Source organism: Aythya ferina, assembly GCF_964211825.1.
Source record: "Aythya ferina genome assembly, chromosome: 2".
Taxonomy (NCBI): Eukaryota; Metazoa; Chordata; class Aves; order Anseriformes; family Anatidae; genus Aythya; species Aythya ferina.
In genome coordinates this window covers 25759894-25781895 of record NC_140297.1, presented here as the reverse complement: position 1 = coordinate 25781895, position 22002 = coordinate 25759894, and the positions used below count along the sequence as shown (strand labels likewise).

The 22002-nt window shown below is 38.1% G+C and overlaps 2 protein-coding genes across 2 annotated transcripts in view; one reads left to right on the top strand and one right to left on the bottom strand.

Moving 5' to 3' along the window:
• The first annotated feature begins 15859 nt into the window (after positions 1-15859).
• Positions 15860-21917, top strand: BET1 (Bet1 golgi vesicular membrane trafficking protein). The gene is made up of 4 exons (XM_084508068.1): positions 15860-16059; positions 18843-18958; positions 19918-19974; positions 20533-21917. The coding sequence occupies exons 1-4, from the start codon at positions 16041-16043 to the stop codon at positions 20686-20688; spliced, it is 348 nt and encodes a 115-aa protein (XP_084364194.1). The 5' UTR covers positions 15860-16040; the 3' UTR covers positions 20689-21917.
• Positions 17767-22002, bottom strand: part of LOC311431002 (putative acyl-CoA dehydrogenase 6) — a 92335-nt gene continuing 88099 nt past the window's right edge. Inside the window, exon 8 of the mRNA XM_084508058.1 lies at positions 17767-19644. Within this exon, the coding sequence (XP_084364184.1) occupies positions 19497-19644 (148 nt within the window). The 3' untranslated portion in view covers positions 17767-19496. The remainder of the gene's footprint in view (positions 19645-22002) is intronic.

Sequence of the window (22002 nt, the reverse complement as noted above, 5' to 3'; positions counted from 1 at the left end):
TGCTGAAGAGATGTCTGACCACAGGACGCCTCTGCATATTTGAAATTTAATGCTGTGTATATTTCTAGGATATCTTATTTTTTGTTAATATTTACTCAAGAACATTAAAGGAAGGCTCTGAGCTAAGTAGTTAAAAACAAAACAAAACAAAATAAAACAAAACAAAACAAACAACATTTAGTAAGACTTTAGGAAAAAACAGGTACCAGAATACTCCAAGTTAAGCCATATTAGCAAACTCTCAATTGAAGTACTTCACCTTTACTATTTTTGCTGAGATCTTTTGTTTAAATCAAATAATGCTCAAGAAATTTGGAAAAACATTTGTTTTGAGAGTTCCCCAAATTTCTTTCCTTAATATGGACAATTCACTTTATTTGATAAATAATTGGACTTAGTATTTCTGGGTTGGATTCTGTTTTTCCCTATGACATTTTAAATGGGTCTGAACAAGAAATTCAAGCATTACGTACCTTCATTTACCGTAACAGTAGAACAAATACTAGATAATGCCAGTACTATTCCACTAACACACTACTCAGACATGCAATAAACCTTCATCATGTTATAAAGTTATAAACCAAACACTCACTTCAGGGAAAAATATAACTTTGTGAATACTAAAAATGTGGGTACAGATTTCGTATCTTTGGTTACAGTGGTCTCTAAAGCCAAAACTGAGAGGAAATTGTAGTCAGCTGAATATAGTCCAGAATACATTATACAATTTGGCAATAACTCATTAGACCCATATTGTTTTCTGCTAGTATTAATGGAAGCTGTACATCCAGGAAGAAAAAAAATAAATAAATAAATAAAGATCTGTATTTGGTTTCCTCCTCAGCCCTGAAAATCCCCATCTAAAAACAGCTGTATCAGTGCTAGACACTAAGAAAAAACTCTGCAGACTAATCACTTAACTTTGCATACATCTGTGTTGCAAAAGGAACACAATCACAGTATAGTCATCAGATAATCACAGCATAGATACCTATGATACATCACCATTCAGAGCTGTTGAGGAAACCCAACTAGAAGTTTGGCAATATAGCAAACTCCGTACTTCCAGCATTACACAAAGTGACATATTTCCAGTGCTTCTTCAAGCCTTACAATTTTCCCCTGCAGAAATCCTATTCCAAGCTAACAAGAGAACATGTGGCTCTTTACATCTATTTAATTTATTTGCTGCTGCTCATAATGACTTGCTAATAGCTTCCATCTTGGAAGTGATTAGCACAATGATCAGGAAGTAAATAAACTCGGTAATAATAAACATGGGTTATAATACTCGAAGGAAAAGCACTGGCTACTTTATAGGTTCATAAAACACATACTCACCCACCCCACTCCAAGCTCCCAACAGCTAGAATATAGAATCATAGAATAGCCGGAGTTGGAATGGTCCCGTAAGGATCATCCAGTACAACTCCTGGCACCACATAGGTCTACCCAAAAATTCAGACCACGTGACTAAGTGCACAGTCCAAATGCTTCTTAAACTCTGACAGGCTTGGTGCAGTGACTGCTTCCCTGGGGAGCCTGTTCTAGTGTGTGACCACCCTCTCAGTGAAGAACCTCTTCCTGATGTCTAGCCTAAACCTCCCCTGTCTCAGCTTGACACCATTCCCGCAGGTCCTATCATCTATTAAGGAGAATAGGTCAGTGCCTGCATCTCTACTCCTCCTCGTGAGGAAGCTGTAGACTGCAATGAAGTCTCCCCTCAGCCTCCTCTGTTCCAGGCTATAGTTTAATGGCTCTTCACTTGAATTACATGAAAGTATGTTTTTGTCCTTTAAGGATAAAAATCAGTTCCTTTTTCCAGATAGTGTTTCTACAGCAGTTAAATCTACAGGAGGATGTTTCTATACTAGTATCATCCATTTAGATACAGTCATCTGACAGAAAACAAAAGTACTGCCTAAACAGTTTTCCGATACCTTTTATTCTGTGTCTGAAACTTAAAGACACTTGATCTGAAAGTGAATATATACCATATATCCATATGGTAGCCTAGTCAGCAGATATTTTTAATGTATAGCTACTGCAAATAGCCACGAGGAATGATTTTTTGTAGCTATTTTTCTTTCTTGTCCTTCATAAATATTATAGCTTCAGAGCTTGTCTTACCCAGAAATATAACCATTTATCATAGGAAAAAAATGTCAGAGTCAGACTTGACTTAAAATTCATCAACTGCCAACAAGTTTTTGACAAAATCATAATATAAAAGCTGTCAAATTTGAAACAAATTATTTGGTTAGAAGGAAGTGGGAAGAACTACAAAATGGGTGGATTTGGCCAAATTTGTGAAATATTACTGTCCTACAGTGTATGACAGAAATATGTGTTTTTGCTGAGTATAATACTTCTGATTTTGTAAGAAGATATCTTTTCCTTGATCTTTACTGGGAAAATATTTTAATTAAAACTTTGAGATTTGATAGTATACCTAGTAATTCTATATAGCTAGCTTTCTTGGTATCATTATACATACAATGCAGAGCATATATTTTAACAAAACCTGAGCTCTCAAGCCTTTAGACATCCAAGACAGAAAACCCAATCTTTGGTCATAAACATCTGTCTAGGTGTCAGGATAGAAAGTTATTGGTACATACCCCAAATTGTAATGAGGTCTATATATGAGGGTTTTCTATCTTATTTTATTTTTCATACCCAATTGGAAACCTCATGACAAGATAGATATTTGCAAATAACTGGGACACTGCAGTTTACTGACTGTCAGCTGAGCCATGGCTACTGGTTAGGAGTACACCTAAAGGAATGATGCTGGAGAAAGTAACCCTGCCCTTACTCACACTAACTTTGTCCCAGCTCTGCTATTTTGGTAAGCTATTAGCTATACCAACAGACTTCCCTTTCTCTGGTTTGGGTGTATGAGACAGCAGCTAAAGAAGACATTCTTAGAGTTGCAGTTTGGGATTTGAAGACTTAATGCTGCCTAAAGTCCTCTTTCTGAGATACACTTTTTTTAAAAAAAAAAAAAAAAAAATCCTGAAATTCTGCTAATCAATTATTAAGTTTTCCAGCTGCAAAATAGAGATATCAATGTCATTTGTTTGACTTCCTCACTGTGTATGAGAATGTGAAGGACTGCAAGATGATTCAGACACAGTGCAACAGGGCCTCTACAAGCACTTAGAGGAACTGATTCACCCCATAGCAGCTCCAACCTTACAAGTGTCTGAAGATTTGGACACTCACTTAATGTGTGATAAATAAGCAATCCTGTGTGTCTCCAGACAAATGAATTGCCCTTGAATTGGAAGACTGACACTAAGAAGCATAATGCAGTGGTTCTGGTCTCTACAGGAGAGAGACTTGCAACTTGGACCTTTACGCAGAAACAAGCGACAAGCTACGTGTTTTGAATCTATTGGAGAGACACTGAATGGACATTTAAAAGCCAGACAAAGGAAATGAACACAGAAAACCAATATAGCTGACTTTAATAATGCATCTTTTCATATCTCTGATATGTACAATATATTAAATGTTCACAAACAAAATCTTTGCTTTTTGAGCAAGTAGCAGTAAAAAAGTCTGTGTTCAGCAAATACAGAAAGATTAGCTTTTACTTTTGCCTGTCTAAGCTACTTCTTCCATCTAGGTTTCTACTTGCTTAGGTTTCTACTTGCTTGTCTGTAGGTTTGCAGCACTTTGTAGTTCTACCCCTTCTTAACTGTCTACTTTGGATTTGTCTCCATAGGCAAATGTACATTCTTCGAGGTGCTCATCTTCATAAACATAATTATTATTGCCTTGCTCTTATGCAATACTGCTCTCAAAAAGATTTTTTATAGTTTTTGTTAATTCTCCCAATTTATAAAACCAGAGCAGAATATGAACAACAGAACCTAATCACGTATGGAACTGCCAGTTTAATTTTTCTACTCTCTTTAAATTGAATTGGAGAACTAAATTACATCCATTAGTTTGTGAGTGACCCAACAATATCAGAAATACTTTCAAATTGCTGGACATACAGCCATGTGTATGCCAGCTTACATATTGCTGAATGTTTAGGGCACAGGTACATATAACCAGTCTTATTATGAAATGTGCTGTGCACAGGAATTACTCCCAGAGCCTTGTTGTTGCACTCCCATTGATGATGATGGGTCCAGCACTGCTATGTTGAACTTCTATATGTCAGACTGTAGTGCTTAGCTAATAATTCCTAATTGTGGGTGATGGTAAAAGGGAATACAGCATTACACTTGTGCAAATTCAAAGACCTGCATACACGTAGCTCACTGTGAATGTATTCCTTACCAAGTGTGATTAAATGCTCAGTGCCAACACAGCTGCAGGATACTTTAGTTCATCCCTTGATCCTTGGTGTGGGGATATGCATCAGAGCTGCCAGTTTCTTTAACAGGAGACACATGAAAAAAATTGATTGTTAGTTTTCAGCATGTTTTTCATTAACACCTCCACTGACTACATAGATATTTGTAGTTAGCAAATGGGAATTGAACAATTGTTTACGTGAGGTATAAAAAGGCACATCCCTATGAGGATACTGTATCTGTTGTATAAAAAGTCCAGATTTGTCAACTGAAAGAAAAGGTGCTCTAATTTTGTGCTATATGACAAATGAACAGCGTTACACTCTGATTTGCTCTAATAACATGCCTGTATTCAGTGATAAACACAGCAGATATAGTTTAATAAACCCATACATTAGAATTGCCTATATTTGTTAGCACTTTATTTTAAGTATTATTCATTTACTCACTGCAAAGAAATCTGTCTTAAAACCAGTGTTGTTTCATGATGTTATAAGAATTTGCTGCTGAATACATTTTCAGTTTACAGATTTGTCTGGTGTAATAGTTGTGTGCAAGCTTGTTATTTGTCACCATATTGATTTATTAATATATACTCAGTACTAAGAAAGTTGCTTGGTATCTCAGATTAAACTTTTTTGTAAGACAGGGAAAGCATCCAGCAGAAACCAGGTGATAAGTGGAATGTTTGAACTGAAGCAGTGAATGCTGTCAGCAAACTGTTGTGTTTGATAAAGAGGCTAGATGGGAAATATAATTTGAAAACTCATAAAAAAGCTATAACTGCTTATGAAACTGTCCCCAACAGATTTCTCCCAGTGACACAAATGAAACACAATAGGAGGCAAATATTAAACTTAAGACATAACTGGACCATTCCAGTGTGTTCAGGAAAATACTAATCTCAACCCAGACTCTCAGGTAAATCCTCTATGTATAGCAGTGTAATAATTACTGTATATTTCACAGCTCCAAAGTAGTCAAAATTGTCTTGTAGGCTTCTCAAAAATGATTAGCCTGCTTTAGGATCTTTTCAAGAAACAGTAAGAGACATGAGGTGATTGATACACAGTCTTCATCCTTGGGGATACTGTAAGGCTGCTTTGAGGTGTTGTTGGAGCTTTCTCTTCTCCAGGCCGAACAACTCCAACTCCCTCAGCTTCTCATAGGAGAGGTGCTCCAGGCATCTGATCATCCTTATAACCCTTGTTTATACTCACTCCAACAATTCATTAGAATGACAAAGAGCTGAATGCTCTGTCCCCAGAGCTGAATGCAGTACTCCAGGTGGGGTCTTATGAGAGTGGAGTGGAGAGGGGAGAATCACCTTCCTCAGCCTGCTGGTCACAATTCTTTTGATGCTGCCCAGGATATGGTTGGCTTTCTGGGCTGCAAGTGCATACTGCTGGCTCATGTTGAGCTTCTCATCAACCAACACAGCCAACAAGTCACAAGGAAAAAAAAAAAAGCCAACTTTCCTCATACCTATACACCATGCAGTGTGTTAGCACTTTGCACCAGGCTCCTGTGCAGGCTACCTGTGCATGGCATATGGAGACTGTGAGGATATGGGACTTTGTAGGCACCATCTGAAACAGTACCTTGAGTTAAGACTAGCCCTGGATACGGAAAACAGCTGTCTCAGTAGCTTTTATTGATTGTTATTATTGAGGTATGCTTTGGCAGATCTTCAGGTATAAATACTCACCAATATTCTAGCACAACTGATTTCTTGGTTCCTCACTCTGTTTTCTTCTGTGTGTTTTTTTTTTTTTGTTTGTTTTTTTTTTTGTTTTTTTTTTTTTTTAATTGAGAGATGAGGCAACAAGATGAAGATTAAAGAAAAGAATATCTCCATGCTTATCACAGTATGTGTACCCCTGTTGCAGACCATAACTATTCTGCTTCGCACAGCTGTTAGAAGTCAAGATTCAAATCACAGAGTAGGGCATATCAAACCACATCACCTACACAAGCCTTAATCTACAAGGTAACTATGAAGATGATTTCTTCTGTGACACTATCAGTCTTACATTTTACTTTATCAGAAAGTTGTCTGCATTTCAGTCGCACGGATTAGCCTTTATGTCTTTCAAATGGAAGATTTTAAATCAATTGTTAATAAAGAATTTTGATAATTACAGAAAATTTAAAACTAAAAGTAAATTTGGGCAATTGGTGTACTATCTTAGTTTATCTGAGAACTTTCAAGGCTGAAGATAAAGGATACCTCAACATGACCTACCTTTTTAACAGTGCACTAGCAAATTAATGAAAATACAAAGAATGAAGTCATAAAATAAACATATTCGTACAAATAATAATAATAGCTTAACTGGCATTGGCCTTACATTTTTGGGGAAGCTACTGTAATTGTCAACTTCTAGAATCACAATGGTTTGCTATTTTATCTTGACATAAAACAATTACAAAAATAAACAAACAACCGCCCCTCCCCCAATATATTTGAATCAATTGATTTAAAAGAATCAGTAGTACCCTCAAGAAAGCAGTTAGGACAGTATCTGTTTTTTAAGGAAGAAAATGATGGCTATTAGAATTGAGGAAGGTGTATATTTTAGTTATATAGGCGTATATTTCAGTCAGGCATTGGAACGGGTTGCCCAGGGAGGTTGTAGAGTCACCCTCCCCGGGGGTGTTCAAGGAAAGGTTGAATGTGGTGCTTGGGGACATGGTTTAGTGGGTGACATTGGTGGTAGGGGGATGGTTGGACCAGGTGATCTTGAAGGTCTTTTCCAACATTAATGATTCTATGATTTTAACCTATACTAATATATATGCACAAGCCAAAACTTAACACCTGAGTCCATTTCATATTAGATAGCTTTCTGGGCTTTCTGATCCTCTCTCAGCTTTTCATTCTGATTTCAGAATCGAGATTCTGCCTTGTTTAAGGTAAATATTGGCACTTGGCTAATATCTCTTGGCTAATTGGCTAATATCTCTTGGGTCAGGAATTCCACACGAGTTGTATAAACACAGATAAAATAAAGACTAAGGATCAGCATTTGCAGATTCTACTGAATTAAGCCTACTAAAGACATTGATCAATAATCTCCCACATGACAATATGTGAGACACCATTAATCAATGACTAAAGCAAAGTCAGAGCAGGAGCTCATGATGAGTCTTCAATATAATGGGCAAAATACCAAATATATTAGCAAATAATAGGGACTTGCGAAAGCATGAGATTTCTGTTTCTTTTTGTCAGGCTGCCAGCATTAAAATAATTCAAACTGAATGGTTTCAATGATACATCTATCTTTTTTTCCAAGCCCTTTTAAGAGCCACCTACCAATCCAGGGTATAAAATGCCAATCTTTATTTTAAGTCTATTTCCACTTTTAGTAGAGCTTTTCCAGGTGGTCAGCATATATTTAAATCATGGTTCTTTTTACACGAAAGGAAACAATCTAAGAAGGAAAAGTGACTTTTGCAAATGAGAGGGGCTAGCTGGATAGATGACCTCCACCTATTGTGTTACTTCTGAAAATGTTAGCTATGGCTCCTTTCCTCCCTCTGGTGGAACTTAGAGCTGATTCTCCAAGTGATGCTCTTCCCTTCAGGTGGAATCCAATGACGCTTCCTAACACCACTGAGTCTATTCCATCATTTCTTATACTTCTCATCTTGCAAACTGTGGCTCAGGTTAATTTGCATAAACCAATTCCATTTTCAGGACACATTTATAAAGTCATTTACATAGCTGACAACTGCATTACAGTGAAAGATTCATAGCGTGGCTTCTGGTCCCTTGCTAATTGAGGTTAGAAAGGCATTACTGATGTAAAAATAATAATGATATCCTGCAACTCAGTACAAACCTACTAATAATTCAGCTCTGGGAAGAAAACAGTCTTTTCATATTCCCTTCTTAAATGTCATTTACAATCCTCATTTGTATTCCATGAAATAAAACTGTATCCACTGGTGTGCTACAGTCTCCCAGTAAGTTTCAATTGTTTTGTTGACTGTTCACAGTACATGTAAACTTTTTTTTTTCTTTTTTTTTTTTTTTTTACTCTAGGTTTGTATTCTCCAGATTTCTATGAAAACTAAGTTCTTAAAAGACAGAAGATGAACTGTTATGCCATGTTTAGAAACTTGGCTAGAACTTAATGTTATCAAAGTTTGCATGATACTCCTGAAAACCTGTGCAGTTTTATATAAAACAGTTCATTGAAGAATCTTGAAGTTAGGCTGTACCAAACCATATAACAAACATCTTCCTGTTTTTCAGGTTTCCCTTGTCTCATAAAGATAATGACTCAGATCTGACAGTGGTAGATCCAGTCTGTCAAGTGCACGGGTATGTTGAACCTGAACACACACAGCACATGCCAGACACCTTAGACTTCTACCAGATCACCTGCACACCTACAGTATGTCCCGTGCCTCTCCAGTTGGAGCTTTGGCACAGGAAGAGCCGATCTGCAGATGCCAAGCACATCCCAGGCACTAGCGCCAGGTGCTTCAGATCTGCCTTGATTGCTGTCTGTTCTTGCTGTCCTTTCCAGACTTTTTTCTATCATTAACTTCTTATGAACTAGAATGTCTAGAAAAACACTGAAGCAATATGCAGTCATTCACACTGGTCATGAGTTGTCCAGACACAGGGAATTTCATTTCCTGAAACAGAATTGTGTCCAGAATCATCCTTGCCCTTACTGTTGTCAGTGATGATCCATGAAGGAGGAATATGGTCTGAAGTTTATATCACTGACTGGTCCACATTATAGACAGTGGTCTCCACTTTTCAGCAGGGAGCTATCAGAGGAACTCTTGAAATTAGATCCGTGACTGTGTATCCTGTTAAGAAATGGCCATGCTCTCTGGAGCATTAGGAGAATACCTCATTTATATGGAGGAGGAAAATCCTGAGTACACCTGGCCATAGGCGTACTGACCTGTATTCTATGGTGTCCTTTCCTGGAAGACCACTACTCAATAGCACTTACCCCACCAAGCCTGTAATATTTCCACGTAATGCTGGCTTTGTGCATGCACCTGCATGCCTTATCAGAAGAAACACCTTAGGGAAAAAAGTACTCCCTGTCTTACCTGGGACTCTGCTCATGCCACCGATGCAGAGCCAGAAAGCCTGCCAGCAAGCCCGCTACTTCAAGTCATTTTTCTATAAAGCTAGTAGACATACAGGTGTATATACTCACCCAAGCACCTGAATCTGCTTCATCACTACGGATCTGGACAGAGATGCCTGGAAGACCCAGCACATGTAGAGGACCCCTCTTTCCCCACCTTCCTGGCTTGCAGAGAAAGCCTGCTCCCTGTCAGTGCTTAGAAATGACAGAATATGCATGTAACCACAGAAGCTGAGAGGTCTAATGCACATGATGCTCTTAGTGATGCAGCAAGTTGAGTTATGGAACTGGCATGAGGCAGTAAAAGAGAGAGGCAGAGGTTGTTGGATACATCCTTGGTTTGACCATTTAAAGAACCCGCAGTGTAAATGCATACAAAGTACTCCAGGCTGCAGCGTCCTAATCGAGAAAGCCTCTGGAGAACCCCAAAATGAAAGTGTACATACAACTTCTGAGATTACATACTATTATTTTATGCAGACATTTCCTGAGTTTCCATAACCAAACGCAGGATATTCTGATCTTCTTAGAATATCTTCCTCCAGGGAATGTCACCCATCCCAAAACATATTTTGCCATGAGAGGACGTTAAGGTAGTCAAACTAAGCAGTAAAAAACAGTAACAACATTTGTCTATACTGGAATATACTATTTAAATTCTGGCGTGAAATTATCTCTTTGACAGATGCTAAAACAGAGTGCTCTAGGGAAATATAATAAATGTCAGCAGAGGATCATGAAGACATAACATGATTACTAAAGCATAGCCTTTAAATATATACGTAATGCATCACTTTAATGACAACCTTATTGAACAACAGCTCTTATTTTTAATAAATGAGATTAGCCTAATAATCTTATTCAAAGAAACTGTTCCTTGTAAAAGAAGATTCATGAACATGAAATTCAGACATGCAAAGTGCCTACATTTCATTTTATACTGGTGGGGTATATGGACACTTAGTGTTCCTGTAATAAACTAACTTTAACTTTGAGTTAAAACATCTTAACTTTGAGTTTCCAAGAAAAGTATAATTAATTTGAATTATCATATAGCATATGAAGTCAACTCAAGAGCATCATTCTGGGGAGAGTTAACTTGTGTATCATGTTCCATCTTTCCCAAACCATTCTGGGGAAAGTTACTCTGTAGAAACCATCAACCTTAGCCTTTCCCCTCATTTGGGACATTTAATTCTAACTTGTATGTGACTTTTTTTTTTTTTTTTTTCTTGTATAAGTGAACTAATGATTTTTCTTATCATTTTCAAGCAAATAAGATTTCTTCTGTTGGTGAATGTGCTGTGGGAGCTGAAATCTTTCTTCACGGTGTACCATAAAATATAGTCTAAGTTTGCTTTCAACTATATTTACAAGAAGCCATGAAAAGAACCTATAGCTTTTAATTCTGAAATATAATGATCCATTCTACCCTGTAATTAATGTTCCTTCCTGCACTGCAGTCTTTGATCCCATGCCATAAAAATTGAAGATTTTTTTTTTTTGCTGACTTCATTAAGAGCTAGATCATGCCCTCAAATTTTCTATAAATTAGAAGAGCTTTTTCTTAGAAGTGGATAGATGCTTCTTTATGGATTACTATGTTAGACTTTCTTCCCAGTTGCTACACTGTATCTGAAAAATAATTGAAATATAGAAATAATTCAGCATATGTTCTTGTGGCATTAGATAATGCTATGCAGAAATACACAAGGAAACCCTGAAAGAGCCACCACAGTACAGGAAGCCACACAGTCCCGTTAGCACCATGCTCCAGTACATGTAAGCAGCCCTGCTATTGTGATCCATGCAACAATCTAAGAAAATGACCATTAAGAATGGGATTTGAATGGCTAATTTCTTTGTGACAGTCTTTCTGGAAAACAAGGGATTTACAAGAGCTTTTGCAGATTTATGTTCAGGCATTAATTCCTCTAATTAGTCACCAAACAAATTGTTTTGTGCATGATTTTTTGACCTATGGGGAAACTAAAGAGAATTGAGGGAGTACACAATGTTTTTATTTTTTTCAACTATCTCTCTAGTGGCCAAACACAAAGCAAGCACAAAGCTAGCTCAGAATCCATGAATCTTGATTCACATTCTTATTTTTGCCTTTCTGGACAAGGAAACAACTATGATGCCTACCTCATATTTCTTCAGAAGTGTGCTGTAGGAAAATGCCCTGTCTAGATACAGGTCTGCAAAATAGCTCTCCCCTCCCCAAAATTTATTGTGCTTAAACTCTCTGTTTTTATTGAATTCTCTATTTTGACTGGTGAAAGCCTTTCCCACATGTCTGAAAGGTCAAAACAAACAGAACTCTAATCATCAAATTACTGTTTAATTGCATCTTATGAAGCATTGGTACTGTATGCTCCAGTCATCCCATACATTTGTTTTACTGAAATGAAAAATTACTTTGACTTCCACTTTTTATTTTAAATGTATTAGTCCTCCTCTTTAGACATTACAGTTATTAATGTTCAGACTACTGCAATGGCTCTGAATTCTTATCACTCATTCAGCTGATATTATTACCCAGTCAAAGCTGACATCAGAAATGGTACCTTAATATGAAAGAAAAAAATCATGACTAGAATTATTCATAGATTACACAGCATATGCTACTTGGAAGACAAAGAATCAGTGGAGTTGTTATTTTAATAAAAATTTATAGCCCGATCCAAAGTCAATATAAAAATTCTCTATGACCTCAGTAAATTTTGATTCTTGCCCTCACTAATGAAATTCAGGAGGGAGACCAGCAGTTGGGTCCATGCCTTCCTTCTCTGTTCTGATGCAATTGAACAGCACTGACAAGAAATCTATAAAAATGCAGCAGAGATATGTGGGTGTGTTCCCTGCTGAATCAAAGAAGAGATCGAGCAGCTTATGCTACTAAGAATTAACTAAAGGAAAGAATAAACAGAATCACAGTATTTAGCAACAATTAAGTAAATGATCATATTTAAATGTTATTGTCCATGAGCAAAGATAAAGCTCAATACTTCCCAAACATAACATATATCAAAATGAGGAGAAAGAAGCCCTCACTGTTAGTCAAAAAAAAAAAAAAAAAAAAAAAAAAGGTCGTAAAGAAGAAAAAGTCTACATTTTCTTCCTTTAAATATTTTCCTCAATCACAGATATTTTCTGCTGATGCTGCCCAGGAAGATGGATATTGCTTCTCCTTCCCTCAGCTGGTGCTTTGCTGCTGAGCTGTGCCTGGCCAGCCTGAGGCTTCCCTGAGGATAACTATGAGTGGAAAAAATGAGACAATACCGAAATCATGAACAAAAAAATAATGTGATACACATTACAGCCACAAATATATATAAATACACATTGTAGATTTTGTTCTAAGCATGTTTAGAGAGTTGTAAAATCTTATCATGAGTTTAGATGGCTTGTCAACATGTAATGATAAATATGTATATATAGACAGAAAGTACCATAAGATAGAAGTTCTTTAAAGGTACAAATTCTTAATAGTCTTTTGAACCTTTGTATGGAAAGGCCCAGGCATGGATGACTTCAGTTCCGTATGTTCAAGAAGCTCCCCTGATTCCCAGCAATGCAGTTTCATCGAAGACAACAGGAGTTCCCCAAGGCTAAATCTTGTCCTTTTAATATCTTGTAAAAGCAATAAAAGGCTATTTTGGCAGACACTTGGTAAAGGTTGTCATGTAAAGATCCTAGAACACAGTTTGAAAACACAATGAGAAAAGATGACTCCAGAGCTTAACCCAGAAAGAAGTTGCTGCCTTTGATGGAAGCTCATTAAGACCAGAAACAGACATCGTTTTCTTTGACAGCATTTAATAAAGTTTTGAATCATTGTGATGGGTGAAACTGAGAGGTTTGTCTGTATATGCAGTGATTTTCTCATGTACTCATCATTAAAGAACTTCAATAACAATTGAACGTACTATTCTACTTGTGATTTACATGAATAATTCCTTGCTTGACATTCTAGGCAGCAACAGCAACAGTTCTGATCAGCCTCCTGCAAACATTTAAGGTCTTAAGAAAGGTGTGGCTTCACCCGGCATCTTCTTTTTTCATGCTGGCAGTATTTGGAGAATACAACCAGGAAGAATACAGCTGATGATATCCCAAGTTCAATGTTGGTTTTACGGGAGGAGACATCTGACTGATTGAACAAAGTTTGTTTTAACAGAGGCATTTTGAGGGCTCTCAATTCCTAAACTCAGTTAGAATAAATCAGGATATTACGTGAAAAAGGATACTGATGAAAGATGCTCTTTACTGCTTTCTGAAGACACCAAATCCTAATTATTTTTATATCTAGTTTTGTTTATACATGGTTAATACAATAGTTTTATTCAGAAATGTCTCATCACCTATTACTTAATTGCACAACGGATCAAGCTCTAACTAGCAGATTTTTAAAAAATAATTGCAGCTTACAACTTAAGAAAACAGTGATTGAAATATTTGATACTAACATAATATAGTGCAATATCAGCTTTTCAACTCTCTAATGATGACTGTGACTTGTTAGGTTGTTTTCACAGCCTATAACTGTTGAAAGTAGTGTTAATCATGATGACTGTGCAAACCTGTTTATCAAACATGTAAGAACACTGACATTTTGGTTACTTATTTAATAATTCAATGATAACATTGTCATTATTATTATCATGTTAATAAGATTCCCAGCCTTTCTTCTGTGTATTGGAAGTTTGACTATACAAGATCTTTCAGATCGCTTCCTTCTTTTTTTTTTTTTTTTTTTTTTTTTTTTTTTTTAATTGCTTTTGTGATAGAGTCATGGAGTAATCTACTAATAAATCATATGGGCTATTTGCTATGTAAATATGTGCATCTGGTTTAATGAGAGAGAGTAAAGAGAACCAACAAATGGGAGCACTAAGAAAAGGTTCCAGTTGATAGGACATGTGGGACACCCCACGCAGTTTGGGGTAACCCTCTGGTTCTGAATGATTACTGCAAACAATGTCACCATAACCATAAATCAATAATTGTGTTTGAAGAGGATATTGTTCTTAGGAGAGCCCTGGTTCAAATTTGTAGCATTAATGAAGAAACTCTTATCAGAATTTGCTCACTTTCCATAAATTTTACAACATCTCAATTTTGCTGTTTTAAACATTTAATTTTCCAAGAGATCTCTTTGTCCTGGCAAAGTTAGGAAATGAGCCCATTTGTGAACTTTAGGTGGTTTTATCATGAATAGCATCTTTAGTGACAGTACTTTTCCCTTTCTTCAGACAACTGATGTATTTGCATGAGCTGATGTAAACCGAGTCTCAAGTCATCAGTGACAGCAGTTTGCAAACTCCCGTAAGAACTGCTGAACTCCAGACAAAAATCAATAGATACTTGCTTCATGCTGTGGAACATGAAGGACAGATTTGCAGTTTGTTACTTCTCCTTTGCCTTTTCTTCAACTTTATACAAGCAACTAATGCCTTAGTTGAAGTTTTTGATAAACTATTTAGATTAACAAGTATTAACACTCATTTTACTCTTTACAGTGCTGTTTGAGATGTGGGCATCCAAATGTGCCTAAAGAGCAAATAAATGAACAACAGCTTCTCAACAATTATTTTAAAGTTGGGCTGATACAAGACTAACATCTTAATTCACATTGACAAGTGGTGAGAAAAGAAACAGTGTAATTAGCTCTGTTTCTGTGCTCTGCAAAAGGATGCATGGGCTGTCTTACAGCAATTACAAAGGCATCAGCAGAAAGGCATAGGGCTTTCATATGGCTCATGTTATTTTATCCTTCCTTCTGCAGCTCTGCTCGCCTACAGACCCGTTACATTGCAATCTCATTGAGGCAGGAGCTTTGGGCTGAGTTTAGACAGCTTGTACAATGCAAGCAGGTCTTGGTCCGATACTGGGCTTCCCAAGTCCTAGGAGAACACAAACAGCATAAATAAATGTGTAAGCCGATGGTGTGGTAGCCTGTTGTAATTGGCACTGTAATTCAGTAATAACAGGATCTGCAGTTTCCCAGGTTGAGCTGCTGGGTGGCTGTACACTGCAGCAGCATGCCTGCGTGGTAAACAAAATTAACAAATAAATAAAACTCCGCTCAGCACTGAATTCTATTTTTGTGACTGTTTCACAAGGCCACCAGTACGTTATCATTTTATTGAAGATCACGACAGCGTTGTAGCAGGCAAAGGCCCCACACGTGTTTGTTTTTTGCTTCGAGTCCCAACGCCTGCTATTCGCAGGTGAATACATCCACAGCAGGCTACGTGCTTGCACGTTCGTTTTTTCCCTTCAACACCAAAGCATGTTTTGACAGCTGAGGCCCCGAGCACGTTCACGGCAGGCTGCATTTAACACGTTTCGCTCTCTTAATACCGTGAGGGAGCCCGGGCTCTGCGGGCTGTGCCTCAGCGGCGCGGCGCGGACTCCATTTCCCAGCGGTCCCCGCAGCGCCCAGCGGGCCGCGCGGCGCCGGCCGCTGTCGTGGCGCTGCCCGGGTGAATGAGGCGGGCGGCGGCCACGGAGCCGCGACCCGGCTGCTCCTCGTCCTCCTCCTCCTCATCTTCATCTTCCTCATCCTCCCCCGGCAGCTCCAGGCGCAGCCATGAGGCGCGCGGGGCTGGGTAAGAGCGGCCGTTCCGGGCGGGGGGGGCGGCGGCCGAGCCCCCCGCGGGCCGCGATACCCCCCGACACGTCGCGACATACCGCGATATGGCACGGCACGCCGCTCGCCCCGGTCTGTCGCGGGGGGCACGGCTCGGGGGATGGGGCAGCGGGCCCGGTGGCGGTGTCTGGGGTGTTGTTGGGCCGGGTTTATTGCTCCTAACGCAGTTCTCTTACTTAGTTTTAGTACTTCTCTGTGTTTTTTTTCTATGTTTGGGTCAAAAAAAAACAAACAACCGAAAAAATGAGGTGAATTTACCCCAAAACCCAGCCAGGTGGGAAGGCGGGGGTCTGTTGGTGGGAGCTCAGGCCTCGTTGACCGGCCGGCAGCTGTGCCGGTGGCTGGAGGAGGCCTCGTTGGGCTCCTTGAGGGCCCTGCAGGTGCTGGGCCCGCAGCGTGAAGCTGAGGCCTGGCCCTAGGAAGCTGTGCCCCCAGTGGATATTTAGGGGCTGATACATGGCGTATGGCTAAAGGAGGTGTGTCTATAATGCTACTCTAGATTTGCTTTCTGTTTCCTGTTTGCGTTGTGTGATAGTATTTTTTTTACGTAAAGCAAGTGTTAGATACGCTTCTTAACAGGTCAGGAGAGTGTTTGGGTGTTTATCGCAAAAAGGTGTGTGTTTGCTAACGCTCGGGTCTTCAGATCTCGCTGTGGTTAGACTAACAGCTCACTCCCAGGTGTGAGCGGGGGCTGAAAGCCATCCAGCCTGCAAGGGTGTTTCTGAAAGATGGAAGCAATGGAAGGTTTTGGAAAGAGCTTGGGGGAAAGAACACACCTTCTTGTAGCAGGTCTCTGGCAATCAGTGCCTTAAGGGACATCCCAAAAGTATTTCTTCAAAAACCTGTTGTAAGGTCAAGCAGAAGACTAAAATGTCTGTGCAGTGAGATTTGCTGCTTTGCCCTAACACTTCAGCTGTCAGTCCGCAATTACCTTTTATTTTTGTTAACGAGCTGGAAGTAGAAGTTGGGCACAATTACTTCTGCCTTTGTCTCCAGCTACCTGCTACTTCTTTTTCAGCCTGAGATTATACTACAGTGCATGAACTATCAATGTGTGGTACTGCAGGACAGCCCATAGGGCTGCCATGTTGAAGTTTCTGTCCTTCCTTTAAGCAGTAATCGCCAGCCCTCTACACAGTGTTTTGTATTCCGTATACAGAAGTAGTTGTTACTATTTGAATGCTTTGGACAAGTTGTTCACATCTGCTTATGTTGCCATCTATATCAGAACCATACAATTACAGTATTTTGGCCTGAAGCTACGTGGTATGTTAACTTACAGATGTATTTAGAATTGCTTACCACTTGGTAGGAAGTATTGTAGTTAGATGCAGTTGTAAAACAAAACAGTGGGAACAATCCTGGCTTTATTAATCTTATTATTAATTTTTCATTTTTAATTTATGTAATTTTAGCCAAATTCCTATAATTGGCATCAGTACTTAGGACTTAGGGGGCAAAAGCCCTCAGCTCTTACTGTGATTGATGACATGTAAACACACGTTTCACCCAGTCTTACTGTACATTTATCATTAGCCTAACTTACAGAATAAAATTTAAAAAAAACTTTACAAGCGTGAACTAAAAAAAAATCTAATTACTTAGGAGCAGCTTTATGGCTTGATATAAAATGATATCTATTATCAATAATTCTTTCTTTTACAAATTTTAATATCTTTCTTTTACAAATTTTAATACCATGTACGCAAAGCACGTAGTGAAACCAATTGAGACGTAGCTTTATCTGTGAATGTTGTTGGTGTGTCTCTTCTCTCCCGTTTTTCTCTAAAAGAAAATCAGCGTCCAAGTACAAGAAGTCCTTAAAGTGCATCGAAGAGGAATTAGCCATGGGTTTTCAGACACTTACTGTGGCTTTGTGTGTAAATACCAGTTAGTTATAACCGAACTGCTAGTAGAATTAATCTAGTAGGATCTTTATGATAAAGCTTTTAGTAGTTCTTTTTTGTTTGCCCGTCTGTTCTGTGGTTTCAGTTCTTAGATTTGGGCTGATTTTTGTCTGGCCTGGATGCAGCCTTTTTGCTGCCGTCCAGCTGCTGCCTGTCACAGACCTTCAGGAGAGGCTGGAGGAAGAGAGTATGTGGATCTCAGTTCCCTTCTGCTCTGCTTTCTCTGCAGAGTCTGTTGTCTGGATAACAGTCCTGAAGCTCCAGAAAGCAAAGGCAGGAGTGAGAGAATTGTAGACTGCTGACAGAAATGGCAGTGTGCTCCTCTGCTTAGAGGCTTGGCCTTTGGTCTAAGGTCTTGTTTGTAGAGAAACACGTGTAAGGTTCAGAGTATGCTCGCTCTGTCCTTCAGTGGCAGGTGTGATCAAATGTTATTTGTCTTTGTTATTCTTTGTTAGGGAATGATCTCAACTTTCTAATTGTGAATTAGGCTTACTGCTCTATGTAATGACCTCAATACTGCTTTTCACATCCCCATGTAATACCTAGATTGATTTCCATAAAAGCCATCTGAAAACATTTTCTCAGGAAAAAAATGATGGTACTAAAGTGCAGCAGTTCCCCAGGCTTCCCTAGTTTGATTTGCATATTGGAAAGATGACTTCTGTGCTTGAAAAAAGTTGAATCTATTTCTCAGGAGCATGCAGCGCCTCTTCCTAATTGCTTCATTTTGATTAAGGAAATGCATTATTAAATGCCAAGAGTGCTTTTTCACATGTGAAGAGCACTTGCTGCAGTGGTGTTTTCTGTCTGTAACTCCTGACGGTTGTGTTTGTAGGTGATGGAGCACCGTCGGGTAATTACGGCTATACCAACAGTGGATACAGCGTGTACGAAGAAGAAAATGAAAGGTTAACGGAAAGTCTGCGTAATAAAGTCAGTGCCATTAAATCAGTAAGTATTTAATTACAGTGATATTGTCACGCTGAATTAAATTAGGTGGACTGGTGACTTGATTATAGGTGGCAGTGAAAAGTGGCAGTAAGAAATCATGGGATTGAAGTTGTGCCACAAAAACACGTGGGTTTTGGCAAATCCAAGGCATTAGGGCCTGGGGAGGGTTTACTCCTGTTTCCCTGGGGAGCTGCTGCGAACTGCAGTTCTGCTGGCTGGCCCCCATCTTTGCTACAGCAACAGTTGTGCTGCAGTTCTGTCTGTGCCTGGTCCTGTACCTCCCTGATTCTGACCCTGACCTGCAGACTTCCTGGCTTGACCTTAGGCCTGCGTCACTGTTGGAAACTTGCTGGGTGATCACCAGACTTTGCTGACCCTGGTTACACTCTGTGGACAGACTGACTTGTTGCCTCCTTGTGCTGCTGTGCCATCGTTGCTTCATGGCACAAACGGAAAAGGAATAGACATTTTCATGGAATAAAACTGCAATTACAGTATAGCAGCTTATCAAAAGAGATGCATCAGCAAGTTACAGGTGTCAACTCCAGAAACACTGTTGAAGAGAGTGCTCTTGGTCCTCTGTGCCAAGAGTTGTAACAGTTGTTCCAGGATGTGGATAATTGCTACTCACTTGACTGGATCTTGAGTTCTTGCAATTCCATACAGTAGTTCTGATAAGGAATTCCCTGGTAAAGGAGAAAAGGGGAGGAGATACACTGAGTACTTCCTGTGACTCTCTAAACACAAGTAGTCAAATGATAAATATTTACTTTCCTGAGGATTGTTGACAGATTGCTGTACTTGTTATTTTTATAACTTGTTTGTTTTTCAAAAACACTGTGTATTTCTTTCACATTTTACCTGGGAAAACATTAGTGATGTCACCTATTTTAGAGTAGCTTCTCTAATTTATGTATAACTCATTGCTCATGTTTAACCCCCCCTTTTTTTTTTAATAGCTTTCTATTGAAATTGGAACAGAAGTTAAAAACCAAAACAAAATGTTATCAGAAATGGTAAGTGTTTAGTTACTAACTTTCTTTAAAAATGGGGTGGGATTGAGAAGTTAGTAACATAGAATGTTCTTTTGTGTGATATGAACATTTGTATGAAAATGTTGACAGCTTATTGCTGGCTGTAAAAACATGACCAATTCAGCAGCGATATTGTTGTTCATACAGTTGCACGAGTGCATTATTTCCAAAGAACATCCAAGGTTTTCATTCTTCAGATACAGCTATTTGTTTTGAATCAGCAAACGTGCAGCATTATCAGAAAGGTAGTTCTGTGTTTAATTGTGTTTTAGAAAAAGGAAGCAAAAAATAAGTTAGAAATGCTTTGTTTTTTCCACATGTAAAACCAATCTTTAACAAAAATATATGTATCTCTGGATAAATTAACCAGCAGAAGTTTTTTTTCCTGGTTAATTTTCAGAAAATGCCTATGAAATTCAGTTTTGAAAGATTTGAGAGAAGAAAAAAATTATATATATACTTAAGCTTTGTGGTCAATCTGCTTTCTCAGAGTAACAATTTTTTTTTTCTTTCCTCTCTTTTTTTGTTGTTTAAATGTAGGATAATGATTTTGACTCTACAGGTGGGCTGCTGGGTGCAACTATGGGCAGACTGAGAACACTCTCCAGAGGGAGCCAGACAAAACTCTTATGCTACATGATGCTCTTTTCATTATTTGTTTTCTTTGTAATATACTGGATTATTAAACTGAGGTGATGCATGTTATCTTCAGTTTAAATTGTGTAATTTCAACCATAAAAGTCTTAATTGATGAAGACATTGATCTGAAGTGGCACACTCTGTTGATAAAACACAATGAAATTGTTGTAAACTGCATTAATACTTAATGCAATGTTATATATATGTTTTCTTAATGTATCAGAATTTCTCTCACTATCCCCTGTTTTTGGGGAATTATTTGTGAACACGCAGAAACTGCTAGCATTCTGTGTTGCTTTTTTAAGAAAGAAATTTTTAGAATTGATTTAAAAACAAAAAAATCAAAGAACCCCCCCAAACAAGGACTGTTCAGAAGTGAAGTATTTGCAGAATTACTATGCTTTCTTACATTTTGTTTTTAATTCTGGACCATGCTCTAAATTAGAGCTCCAGTTTCAGGCGTATAGTAATTTTTAGGTTTCAAAAGCATGAATGATACTTGGATCTCTCTGAATTGTTTTCATCTGTGTTTTTTTTTTTTTTTAAAGGTTGGCCTGAGATAACAGAAATAATAGTGATACACTACTCAAATTATTTTTGCAATGCCCAGATGGATAGGTCTAATAGTCTACATGTTTAAGTAGCTTAAACTTTTCATTTTGCAGAGAACTTACTTAAAACTGGATTTTTCATTTAAATGTGACCAATAATGCTTACACATCTGTTCTTTTAAGCAGATATGGACACAGTACAAGTGCTTCCTTTTATATTTAAAGTATCCAAAATGTAACGATTCCATTGAATCACTAGAACTCTTACCATTAGTTTCTTTTCAGTCAGTGATGAGTCCCAAATCTACCCTGCATGATGACTGAAATATGAGGTTGAGTATTTTTAATTTTGTATTGAAGTATATTATGATGCACCTGTTGGAGGTGCTGTCATATTATTTGTTTTTTTTTGCTTTTAACACTTAGCTTTAGTTCACCACGTGGTTTCTAATAGTTGAAGCTATTACACTGCTGACTTCAAAGTTCAAAAAAATTTGTTTTCTAGATATTAAAACTGTATCTAATTTTTTTGAATGACTTTTATAGAAATACTGTATAACGTTGCCATTAATAACTTAATTATGTTCTAACAAATAAAATGTCCTGGAATATTCTCATTACTGTTGTTTGTATACATACTTTTCTGCTATAGAATACCAGTGTTTTTTGGAGATGGTGCTGCATTTAAGGGGCCAGACCTGTGTATTGTGTGCCATTAAAATAATGTGTATGCTATGTTTTTTTATGTTAATTTTCATATTGAACAGAAGTATTACATCTAAATTACACATAAAGAATCATATTTATATAAAAGTAACTA

What these genes read in the sequence shown, in the direction of transcription:
- BET1 (XM_084508068.1), top strand. An exon ending in AAGTCAGTGCCATTAAATCA is followed by an intron (nt 18,959 to 19,917) that starts GTAAGTATTTAA and finishes TTTTTTTAATAG; the next exon opens with CTTTCTATTGAAATTGGAAC. An exon ending in ACAAAATGTTATCAGAAATG is followed by an intron (nt 19,975 to 20,532) that starts GTAAGTGTTTAG and finishes GTTTAAATGTAG; the next exon opens with GATAATGATTTTGACTCTAC.